Source organism: Cheilinus undulatus, linkage group 7 (genome assembly GCF_018320785.1).
Source record: "Cheilinus undulatus linkage group 7, ASM1832078v1, whole genome shotgun sequence".
NCBI classification, from domain to species: Eukaryota; Metazoa; Chordata; class Actinopteri; order Labriformes; family Labridae; genus Cheilinus; species Cheilinus undulatus.
This window is the reverse complement of record NC_054871.1, coordinates 21,523,388-21,535,870: the sequence shown is the minus strand read 5'-3', so window position 1 is coordinate 21,535,870 and position 12,483 is coordinate 21,523,388. Positions and strand designations below refer to the sequence as shown.

The following is a 12,483-nucleotide window of genomic DNA, read 5'->3' as shown; positions in this document are numbered from 1 at the left end:
AGTAGTGATCTCAAGCATAGTAGAGCATTGCCACCTTCAACAGACCCAGGCTCCAGATAGTGACAATGCTACCTACCCTAGCAACAATCAAAGCTCCAAACACAAAAAGACGCAATAAGGCTCCTTGACTGGGGCTAGCTCTTACCCCTGCTTGACTGGGCTTGATCTCTACCTCCCCCTACTCCCTCATTTAGATGAGGGCATTATTTCTCCTGACTGCTGACTTTACTGCAACCCCTTCACATCCCACTTCTACCAGACAAACCCTAACTCTCCATCCTAGTTGTTCAGCTTCTGCTTCTAAATCTTCATATCTATGCTTTTTCCTTTTATACAATTCCTCCATAGAATCCTCCCAGGGAACAGTTGACTCACAGACTATAGCACTATGTCAGACCCTTACATTAGTGTTAACTATCTCCCATTCATTAGCACTGCTAAATTTAGAGCTATCCTGATCACACTTAAAATCAAGTAAATTTAAAGTGTAATTTGGGTATGTTGTCAAACTAATTCTCAAACTTAAGAGGAAAGAAGGACACAGCTAATGGAATTAAGTCTATTTCAGTTATGCAAACAATTCTTTGGGATATTTCTGCTGATCAACTTATGGCTTTTTCCTCTCTTTTGGTAATAATCCTATGCTTCTGTTGATGTTTACAGGCCGTGTTTACCTCTCCCAGATTCCCATTCTTCTCAAACTTCTGACAGAGGCTCTCAGGGCAGAGGAAAAAGAATCTCTGACTAGAGAGAATGTACTAGTGGCTCTACAGAAACTAAGTCTCAGGTATGCTTTTAAATGTCTAAAAGCTTCTGTAAGGCTGACCACACACTACAGGATTTTAAGCCCTCTCTGAAGTAAGATTTGCCTCCCCAACCCCACAATGTATCCCAAGTTGAGCCTCATCACAAATGACAAGTTGTCTGAATAAGACTCATTTGTGTGGTGTCAACACATTTGTTTTGCTGTTCCAAATCGTGTCGTAGCCTTGATGACTCGGACTTTAGTCGGATGACTTGAAAATACTTGAGATTTTCAGTGAGTGTGTTGAGTAAAATGTGCCCCCATTCAAACTAACGCAATGATACTCAACCCGTGGCTCTCGAGCCGCATGTGGCTCTTTAGTGACCAGTTACAGCTCTTTTAAGTCTTACTTTAAAAAAATCCTCCCGAAATCATATATAAATATAAGTCCACACAAAGAAGACAGACTTCAACTTTCAAATTCAAATGAAAACTTGTGTATTATTACCGTTGGATGCGCGCTGGATGGAGGAACGTGCGTAAAAGAGCAAAGAGGAAGTCCGCTGGTGGCGCGTGTCTTCGTAAAGTTAATTCATAGAGGTGTGCTATCTTGTGTTCAAATTGAAGCTTCTAATGCCCTCGTTTTAACACATTTCTTCAGTCACTCCCTACCGATGCTCTCCCATACTCCTGTTTGATGATGACTTTTACGATGCACGTCATCATCAACGAGCCAAACACACAGAGAACACATTTTGAAATAATGTAAAATTGAGAAAAACTTGTCCAAACATGGGTGTTTTATTTGATCTTAAACGTACCAGTGATAAATACTGTCAGAAGGGCAGAAACAGAAAAATGAAGCAACAATCTGGCAGGACAGAACGATTTGTGAGGGGGAGCTGCAGGTATGAGGCAGGGCCAGTTTAAGCCATTTGCAGGCCCAGGGCAAAGACAAATATGGGGACCCTCCCCCTTTAGCTAAAAGCAATAATAATGAGAGGAAAAAATAGAAAGCATAACTTTAAGTTAACAGAGTCACAGAACTACAGTAAATGTCAAAATATGAAATATAAATACCCAAACAGACACCCATGATTCATCAGCTCTTTTTTTTTGTTTATTCACTAGGAGGCAGTCATTGTGTTCACATAACTTGAGGTCTTATAACTTAACACATAACACATAACTTGAGGTTAAGAACTGGTTATAACACCTTAAACCTGATGCTGACCAGTCAAACACATTCACTTACAACCACACACAAACACATATCCACATATCCACTCACACACCTATACATATACACACACTCACCACACAGACACACACACACTCACATTAGATGAGTTAAAATGACTGTACAACGTCATCAGAAGTTCATTTGTTGTTGCACCACTTAGCACTGATTATGTCCTGAATGCTATGTCAACACTCTTTTTCTGTGTGATTAAGTTCTGTCACACTGGTCTTATTTCATTAAAAACAAATAAAACAATTCAAAATGCCTTCATTGTATTTGTCAAATTTGATAGATTGTTACATTGTTAAAATGGCATTTTATTTGGTAAAAAGTGCTTATGACTTGTAAGGACTCGAAAATTTCAAGACTATGACTTTGGATTTGACTCGACTTGTCTTGTCCTTATTTGAGACTTGACTTGGACTTGCACGTCTTTACTTGAGACTTGGCTTGAGACTTGGGATTAAAGACATGAGACTTACTTGAGACTTGCAAAACAATGACTTTCTCCCACCTCTGGTATTGATAGACATACATGTTTGTTATTCTTCTGAGTTCATGTGATCAGGCGAGGTCGCTGGCAGGTCAACAGGTATGCGGTCTTGGTGGTCTCACAGCCTGGCTGAGTTGTTGTATTAAAAAATCATATTAAAAAATTGTCCTTATTTCTGTGGTCTCGTTTAAGATTTGAAAATCATCTAGTGTGTGGCCAGCCTTAAGCCTCTTGATTGAATAACCAGTCACCAGCAGGGCACAGAACAGCCTGTTCCAAGACAGATCATAAAAATCAGTTAAAAAAAAAAACATTTAGATCTTAAATCAAACAGCTTTGTTTCTGCTCAATCAATAATTTTTCCTCATGTTTTATCAGGAGGGGTCAGCAGACCTCTATGATAGCAGATGACCTGATTCGCTGGCTGGTGGACGAGCTGCAGGATTCAGACTGCTTGAGTGACTACACCCTGGAGTACTCTGCTGCTCTTCTCATGAACCTGTGTCTACGAACAAAAGGTTAGAGTGAGGCACAGGCAGATAACAAACAAAGACACAAGCACATGCCAATAAGTTTTAAAATTTGTCTCCACTTTAACTGTCCCTGTTATATCTCAGTAGGATGTGTTTTAAGTCCACCCAAGACAATATGAAGAAATCAGAACGTATAAATAGTCTGGATGCAGGCATAGATCAACTTGATACCTTTAAAAGCCACAAAAATTCTCTTTAACAGTGTCCTATTAGATGATTTTATTATGGGTAGAGAAAGGACATAATTGTTCGGGTTTGCATACTTAACAGATTTGATTATTTACAGCTTCTCCTGACCACAATATGGATGCACTCTTCTTCTCTCTTGTTTTCTTTTACATCATATCTGGAGTGTATCTTTGTTTATGTCATCTTTAGTTTACTGCACATACACCATGCACACAGACACTCTCCCTTTTTGTGTCTGAGTAGCCTGAGGCCTGTTTTTGAAATGACAGCAGTACTTAAATATTACGCTGCATCTGATTTACTAGTGGTTTTATTATTATTCAAAAGAAAGATACAAGAAAACAGGGAAGAATAAGAGACAGATCACATTATTAATTTTCTAACAAACAGCATGTTTACATTTGAGCATTTGCAGAAAGAACTGTTAATTGTGTGTGTATGTTTCTGTGTCTTTGTGTGTGTTTGGATGTCTGTGTATGTGCAGGCAAAAGGAAGTGTGCAGAGAACGCCAAGCATGTGCTAAAGGTTCTAACTGACCTTCTTGGACATGAGAACCATGAGGTGATTCACACATCTGTCAACACTTGCACATAGATTTTACATGCACAATGGATGAAAGTCCCACATACAACACAATCGAAGAAGTTACACAGCTAACATGTCATATGTTAACATGCATTATTGTGAGATTCTGACTCATTTTTAAGGTTGATATACACAGCACAAGATCATTCACTTTAACCTTTAATCAAATGGAAAATTGGCACAAATTTATGAGTAAATCTTTGCCACCTGTTAAACCCCAAAGCCAAAACTTCTGTAACCAAATCAGGCACATCGAGGCTTGTTGAAAACCTTATGATGCCCTCCAGAACGTTGGCAGCTCCAACAGAAATGAGTTACAACTACATGCAAGTCGGTAAAACAAACAACAGTATCTTCATGCAGTTTTATAGAAGGTTGTGAGCAATTCTGGAGGGCAGTTAAATTGTTTTTAAAATACTGCCATCCCATTACTGTTAGGATTATTACAGCGTTACATAGAATGACATAAATCATGTCTATGAAATATCTACCCCTAGTGCATTCTTTCCTTGTCATATCCATTTTTACTTGCTCTTGCATGTTCATACCAGCTGTTTAAAAGAACAAAAAACATCTTTGGCTTGAGGTCATAAGAATATGATATAATAAGAAGGCTGTTTGCATCTGTGTGACTTTGCTTTCCTCAGATTCGTCCGTATGTGAATGGAGCCCTCTACAGTATCCTGTGTATTCCCTCTGTGAGACAGGAAGCCAAAGAGATGGTGAGATAGAAGAAATGTCCTCACCTGCTCACAGGAAACAGACACAGTTTGTGTTGTCGTTCTGCATTTGTCTTCTTATGTCACCACAAGGGCTGTGTTTGGAGAGGAAACAGCAGGTGTTCACGGTCATATGACTCAGCCACTGCACTCTAATCCCATTTTTTTCCACTCTGCAACTACTTTTCACTGCTCATTTGGCACTTTATCCAATTTTTAGCTTTTTTTTTTGCCTATCGTCCAGATTTTTAATTAATTTTCCTTCGAAGTTATTTCAGATCCTTCTACTTTATTCTCTGGCACCCTAATGTTCAGGTACATCAGCTTAGCCATGAAGTCTGACATTACTTTCCTCATAGTTTACATCAGTGTGCCCATACAAGCCATCATTACCTAAACAAGCAATTTTGTTACAAGATAAGAGGTTTTCATTTTGAAAAGAGAATATACTGTACTACAGCATAAATAGATTTATCTTCCCTATTGGGCAGCCTTGGAGGCATATTATATAATATAGGCATAAAATTATGAAGCAGTATTTGTAGTTTATTCCGTTTCTACTTTGTACTTGATGCATTTTAAGTTTGTTTAATGGTTTAAATGTGTTTGTGTATAGAAATGGCATTTATTTACACAAGCAACCCAAATTTCTGCCTTTGCATGGCATGTAAAGTTGACAAAGTATTTTCTATTTGATTCTTTTCTTATCCATTCTGAGTACATGGTATGATGTGTTTTTCTCCCATGTTTGTAGAGTGTAGAGGAGATCCTCCGCTGCTACAGCAAGGAGCAGAACCCAGACCTTAACAGACAGATTGAGTTCATCATTAAACAGCTGAACTCAGGTCAGTTGAATTCTAAATTATGAGGGAGTACTCCTCTATAGACATGATTAACTTTCTTAATTTATAAAGAATTACCTGGCTCTGTTTGAAGATTTAAGAATAACAAGCATAAAAAAAAATTAAGGACAGTAGATGTTACTTTATCCATTTCATTTTTTTTTAGATATCTTGAAAAACTCAACATTAAAGTTCACTCCTTGTATCTGTATTGACACTGTAAATGTCTTTATAAATACATATTGCAGTGTAACATCAAGTAGTACCATTTGCTTTTGTTTATTGAACTGTTGCCGTTGTGTTTAATCCTCCATTCAGCTGAAGAAGAGGGTCCAGAGTCGGATGATGAAGAAGAGGAGGAGGACAACGATGTAAGTCCTTCATTCAAGCTGTTTGAACATAATAAACTGTTGCCCTTCACCTTCTTAATTAACCCATTTAGACATGAATCTATATTGCATTTCTTAACCAGGAAAGCCTCCTTATTTACCAGAGTATCCCAGCCAAAACAGGCAGCAGCAGATTTATCAAGATGACAACAGCAAACATAGAGCAGTTACAAACACAGATCAACCAATCCTGAGTCACAGAGCAGGAAATCATTAGTCAGAGCATCTGCAAGCTGAAACATCTTTCTCCAGGGCCTTTAATCTGCTTTTTAAAATATGTCAAGAGGCTGCCCCCCAATTGAGGGAAGAATAGAGCTTCCAGCACTTTTTACATGATTAAAATTACACAAATATGTTGGAAGCAGATGGATTAAGGATATGCCAATGACTTTGCTCATGAGTGGCTGGCTAACTTGATCATAGTGAGTACAATGCTGAGTTATGGTTTGGAAATTTGATGTATAAACTTCAGTGCTCAATGATACACAGTATCCCAGAAGATGGATGCACATATAAAACATCATTTTATAGATCAGAAGCATGGAAGTAGAAGCAACTACTCTTATTGTTTATTTTTTGTAGCAACCTTTTTTCACATGTAGCAAGCTTAAAAGAGAGGGATTCCTCAATATAAGAACAAGAGGGTTTTTGAGTTTGTAGCCATGGTAAGTTTTGTTTTTTTATTGTCAAAATCAGTTTAACCCATGACACCACTTTCTATAGCAGAACATCAACGGACCTAGACCAACAAAAGAAACAAGGTATGGATGAAAAATGAGGATGAGAGGAAGGGCAGCTAGAAAAGGACACCTCATATGTGACACCTTTCCCAAACTTGTAGATGGCAATCTCAGCATGACACAGATATTGGGTGTCTCCCGCCTGTGTGTTTGTGCATGCACATGAGTGCACAGAGGGGGTGATGGGCCTGGCAGATTGGATTCAATGGTAAAGTGGGTTATCCAGATAAGGTTCGTAGATGGTAGCAAGTTAAAGCAGGGAATGACTAGAGGTGAAGTGGATGTATGCATGTGGAGTGTGTGTGTGCCCTTGCTCCCCTCATGGTCAAGTAACAATTTTGGAGTGTGAGTGCCCTTATTCTATTTCCTTTTGATCTTAGACGAGGTGTGCTTGTAGCTGCTATCCAGTCCATTTACAATGGCTTTAAGGGTACAATACATGTAGACTACACTGGTTGTATTGTTGTGACGGGGTGCCAGGCATTCTTTTAACCAGTTCTTACACTACTGTGTTTCACAAATGACCCCAAAACCAAAGTAAGCGCATATACAGGTGCATCTAAATATTTAGAATGCCATGTATATGTTCATTTTTCCCTTAATTAACTTAAAAAGTTAACTTTTATATATATTTTAGATTCATCCAAACAAAGTAAAGCGTTTCAAGATTCTTTTGTCATATTCTTGATGAGTAAAGCTTACAGCTCACAAAATACAAAAAAACACTATCTTAAAGTATTAGAATATTGTGAAAATGTCCAATTTACAGTTTCCCTTAGCCTTCACTCTCAGTCTGGTTCAGTATACACAACTGCAGTCATGGGGAAGACTGCTGACTTGACTGGTCTCAAGAAGACAATCAGACACCCTTCACAAGGAGTGTAAGCCACAAAAGGTCACTTCTGAAAGGGCAGGCTGTTTCAAAGCATATTCATGGAAATCTGACTGGAAGGAGAAAGTGTGGTGAGAAAAAGAGCACAAGCAGCAGGAATGAGCTCAACCTTCAGAGGATCAGCAAACAAAGCAGATTCAAGAGCTTTAGGTGAGCTTCACACAGAGCCGACTGAGGCTGGAGTCGGTGGATCAAGAGACACCACACACAGATGTGTCCAGGAAATGGGCTACAAGTGTAGTGTACTCAGTGTCGAGCCAATCTTGAACCATGGACAGCATCATGAACTTCTCGCCTGGTCTCAAGAGAAAACAACTAGACTGTTGCTCAGTGGTCCAAAGTCCTGTTTTCTGATGAAGCAAAATTTTAAATTTCATTTGGAAATCAGGGTCCCAAAGTCTGAAGGAAGATCAGAGGCACAGAATCTAAGGTGCTTGGAACCCAGTGTGACAGTTTCACAGTCGGTGATGATTTGCAGTGCCATATCATCTGCTGCTGTTGGTCTCTTTATTAAGTCCAGAGTCAATCGTGTCAACTGTCTACCAGGAGATTTCAGAGCACTTCATGCTTCCATCTGCTGAGAAGCTTTATGGAGATGCTGATTTCCTTTTCCAGTGGGACTTGGCACCCACCCTCAGTGAAGCCAGAACTAACAGAAACTGGTTTGCTGGCCCCGGTATTACTGATTGGCCAGCCAATTGATCTGGCCTGAACCCCATTGAGTATCTCTTGGCTATACCAAAAAAATCTATTTTTTTCCAAGCTAACCATTTATTCAATTGTCACATCACCAGGATTTTGAACGTGTACTGCTTCTTCACATAATTTTCTCAACCTATCTTCCTTCTGATTATTTTATTGCCGTATCTGTTGGTTTGTGTCTTTTTTTTTATCTGATTTCCTATCACTGACTTGTGACAGGAGGATTTGATGGAGGCAGACCTTGATATAGAAGAAGTTCTCCAACCACAGCCCAGGGAGCTGTGTGGGGAGAGTCTGCTCACAACCGAATACCTGGGCGTAAGTGCAAAACACACATTCTCTGTACACTCCTATACATGCACTTCACAGTTACCTAAAAAAGGTCATGATAGTTAAACTACTCCCACTGAGGTGGCAAGTTTCTTCTGTGCAAGCTGTGCATGTTACTATCTTGAGATTTGGTGATTGTTCCTGTTGTGCAGAGTTAGTCAGTGCAAGAAGTTGATACCTTGATTGTACTGTCCTATGTGCATGCCAAAAGACATCAGACTGTAACTTCTCATGAACTAAGATTTTTTAATGCTAGTGCTAAATTTCAGCAATAATTAAAGTTTGATAAGCATGAGTGAAATCCAGATCCTTCCTATAATATGGACAAACATTAACATTCTTAGGAATGAAAAAGGTTTTTTTTTTTTTGCATAGATCATGACCAACATGGCAAAAGTAAAGAGGAAGATGACCCCTCAGCAGCTGCCATGTGTTGATGAACCCCTACAACGGCCAGTCACCCCAAGTTCTCATCGCAATGTCAATACAGGGTGAGTTTAAACACTAGGGATTACCCCAAATATTTAAGTACTTAATGATTCATTATAAAGAGCCTTATTCAACTGCCAGTTTGACAGTCAAACACCATCTTATGAAACAAGAATTTTTCCAGTCCAGCTATTTAGGGGTGCTCTCTGTTTAATTTTTATATTTCTCTAATATGGGTTTAACTGTTTTTCTCCAAATAAAATATGACTTAATATCTTATCTTGGTATTAATAACACCTTTTTATGACTTTGATGCAGTTCTCAAAATTACCCATCAAGATCATCAAGCAGTTTCCCTTCTGTATTGTAAATGGGTAGCTACCATGATACAGACTGGGTGAGGAAAAAGTCATGACATGAAATGAATTGTTGTCTTAAGTATAGAGGCCAAATAGTTATGATTGTTATGATAAATGGGTTGTCTCTTATGTTAATAAGGAGAATTTGGATCAGTAAGTCGAAAAAACAACAATTAGTCACGATTCAACTAAGTAAGTCCTTAATTGGGTACTTACATATTGTAAAATTAAACACACACTGTCCTATTTTCTAGACTAAAATTCATGCCTAATCCATTATATTGGCAAGAAGGGTGCAGGATCAGTTTAGTTTTCATGCTCAAGATGCTGTGGTCATGTTCTGTGCAGTCACAATAAAGAGTTAGATTTACACTGTTTGGAAAATATCTGGGAATACTTAACTCAGATAAAGATTATTGGTGTCTAGTGCCCTTTATTCCCAGGTGGATCTTTTTTCAACAGGACAGGCAGCTTGTTGTACATTTTGACAATGTGCACCCCACAGCCATTCAAACTAGTTCAGTGGGTCAAAGAGAGAATAGGACGAGGTACTATCATTAATCAAACTCATGGAATTGTTCATTTAAGTAAGTCACCAGAAGGTGAGGGGGACAAACTGGAACCTTTTAGAGCTGAAAGGCTAGAAATTGTAAGGCAAACTACAAAGGAGAGAGTATTATTGTTAAGTGATGATATGAAAGCTGTGTAGGATTGGTGTCCCTAACATGACATGACCTTAGAGATATGGGGCATCAAATTACAGCCAGGAACTGGTACACTGGTATTAGAACAAACTACAAATCAATATGTATGTATCATATTGGAGCTATGTATAACCATGGTTATTTAGATAAAAGTTTTAAGGTGAGGAAGAAAATGATTCGCTCTACTAGTGTGAATGTCCTGTTCTAAAATCATATTAAACCTGAAACATATGTATGTTTGTGTCATGTGTAGGGATTATCGATCCGGCAGTCAGGGCGTTGAAGGAGGGAGCCTCCCACCTTCCCAACACAACTCTCGACCTCCAACACGCTCTGGCAGTCGCCCCAGCACAGCTGACTCCCTGCGTCACAGCATTGGTGGGTGGAGGCTGTTTACAAAGATTTAAAGATCAATAGCAGTTTTTCAAAAAGTAATGTAAAATATCTATCAATCATAGCAAAATAAGGTATCTATTTATAAGATATACAATTTCTGCTATTTTTATATGTTGACTTTTATATTTCCCTTCAAAGTGCTGATCAGTGGTTAGTTCATGTCAGAATTATGACAGCAGATAGTTTTGGCAGCTCTTTTAGTTGTAGTTTCGGGCTTAGTCTTTAGACTAAAATATCCTTATGATGTAGTCTCATTTTGGTCATTTTCATTCTTGAAAGTTTTAATCTAGTTTTAGTCAACGAGTGCTTGAGACATTTTAGTCCAATTTTAGTAAATAAAAAGTTCTTAGATTTGAACCTTTACTTTAAAGCTGGGTGTACACTGTGTAATTTCAAACCGACCGTATGACACTCGTGGCAGAATGTCAACTCAACGGTTCAATGTTCGTGTACAACTTGAGAGCTCTCACTGTACGAGTGAAGTCAGGACAGACTGTGACAAAAATCTGTAGAATTTCCTTTTTAAAAAGTCTCACACACTGAGGGTAAAGTGTTTCCAGTCATATCCTCTCTCTCTCCCACTCTCTATCCCAGACACACAAACAGCATCACCATCCGTGTCAGCTGCAGGTCCACGCGTAGGAATATTTCCTGCTTGTGTATTTCCTTTATCATAGTGGGATTGGGGGTGCATCAGAAAGTCATTCCAGCTGTTGTCATGGTAATTTAGGACGTCGTCCGACAGTTTACAAAGGAAAACAATACCCCAAATTTGCTTATTCTGCTCGCATTTCTGCTCTGACTGTGGGGGTGTCTGAAGTTGTATGAGCAAAATATCAAACATGCCAGAAGTCCTTCCAACCAGTCAGGAGCAGCTTGTCGTAGTCAGGCTGTGGTCAGCCGTGTGCCCCTGTACACACCATTACAAACAATGCCCGATCCGACTGAAAGTCGGCCCGACTTCAAAGTGAGTCGTGCGACTTAAAATTCATGGCTGAATCGGACGAAAGACGCACAGTGTATGCCCTGCTTAAGTCAAGCCACTTATTTTCTTGTAACTAGTCTAATTATCCATTTTGTAAATTAATATAAATGTGAAACAATCATACAACAATGTCATTCACATTGTCAATATTTGAGTTACTTTGAAATATACTGCAGAAAATAGTGGCATACGGTACCTTAAATGTTCTCTTGCCTCATCACTGCTGGTAATCTGACAGATTATTTTCACAGTGAAGACATGATGGATTTTGAATAAGGGATGGTTCAATGGTTAAACAGTTGAATTTATGTATCAAATTAGCTGAAGCAAGATTTACGAGTTGGTTACACTAATTACCTGTCAAACACGAGCTGAAATCCCTGTCTAATGCTCTTTTAAACTGTAATGAAGCCTCCCGCCACTAGAAGCCACTCAACTTCAGTTAATGGCTGCTGCCTTCCTGTCATAGCTTTCCCCCATAACTTTATTGGTCATAAATTTGGAAAGCTTAGCAGTTAACATGTAGCATGAACAATGCAGTATGACTGTTTGTTTTAAGTAGAAAATGGAAATAAAGGGGTATGTAGGTTGTCAAGGGTTATACTCATATATATACCTACTCAACAGAAGCAAAAGAGGCCTCTAATTAAAGCATGATTTTAATCTGCAAAGACAAACAAAAGCTGGCAGAGCTAGCCACTAATGTTAGCCATGGTCCCCAGAGTAAATCAGGCTCACATCATACCTGATGACAAAATTGACCCTATGTTGAATTTGACTGTTTAGACTCGTCAGTTGAAGGACATTTAAATTTGCATTCAGCCAAATCGGGAAAGAGGTGCCTTGGACCATTCTTAATTTGAATGTCTAACTGTCCAGCACTAACATTTTAGTCTCGCTTTTGTCTCCTTAATTTAACTTGTGAGAGTTATCATGATCAAAGATCTATTTTTTAGCTAATCTTATTCTTATCTTCCTCTGGGAATAATGTCAATAGAAAAAAACATTATAGTCATATTTTAGTTCCCAAAAATTAACACTGTAAGACCATCAAATGATTAAAAAATGTTTTTTATCAATCTCAGAATTTATGTACTTAATGGTTGTTAATCTTTACTGTATCTGTTTGAAATTCCACTATGCATATTCAAAACTGATTTTGTTTCATTTTAGGTGTATGTACTGTCTTAAATAAAGGGTGGTTGACA

The 12,483-nt window shown here is 38.5% G+C and overlaps 1 protein-coding gene across 2 annotated transcripts in view; it reads left to right on the top strand.

Moving 5' to 3' along the window:
• The window catches only part of LOC121512353 (lisH domain-containing protein ARMC9), a 41,484-nt gene that overhangs the window by 15,833 nt on the left and 13,168 nt on the right, over window positions 1-12,483 (top strand). For both annotated transcript variants that reach the window (XM_041791586.1, XM_041791585.1), the window contains 9 exons: window positions 664-787; window positions 2,860-2,999; window positions 3,688-3,764; window positions 4,436-4,510; window positions 5,262-5,352; window positions 5,668-5,720; window positions 8,292-8,390; window positions 8,778-8,893; window positions 10,148-10,272. In XM_041791586.1, the coding sequence (XP_041647520.1) occupies window positions 664-787; window positions 2,860-2,999; window positions 3,688-3,764; window positions 4,436-4,510; window positions 5,262-5,352; window positions 5,668-5,720; window positions 8,292-8,390; window positions 8,778-8,893; window positions 10,148-10,272 (900 nt within the window). The remainder of the gene's footprint in view (window positions 1-663; window positions 788-2,859; window positions 3,000-3,687; window positions 3,765-4,435; window positions 4,511-5,261; window positions 5,353-5,667; window positions 5,721-8,291; window positions 8,391-8,777; window positions 8,894-10,147; window positions 10,273-12,483) is intronic.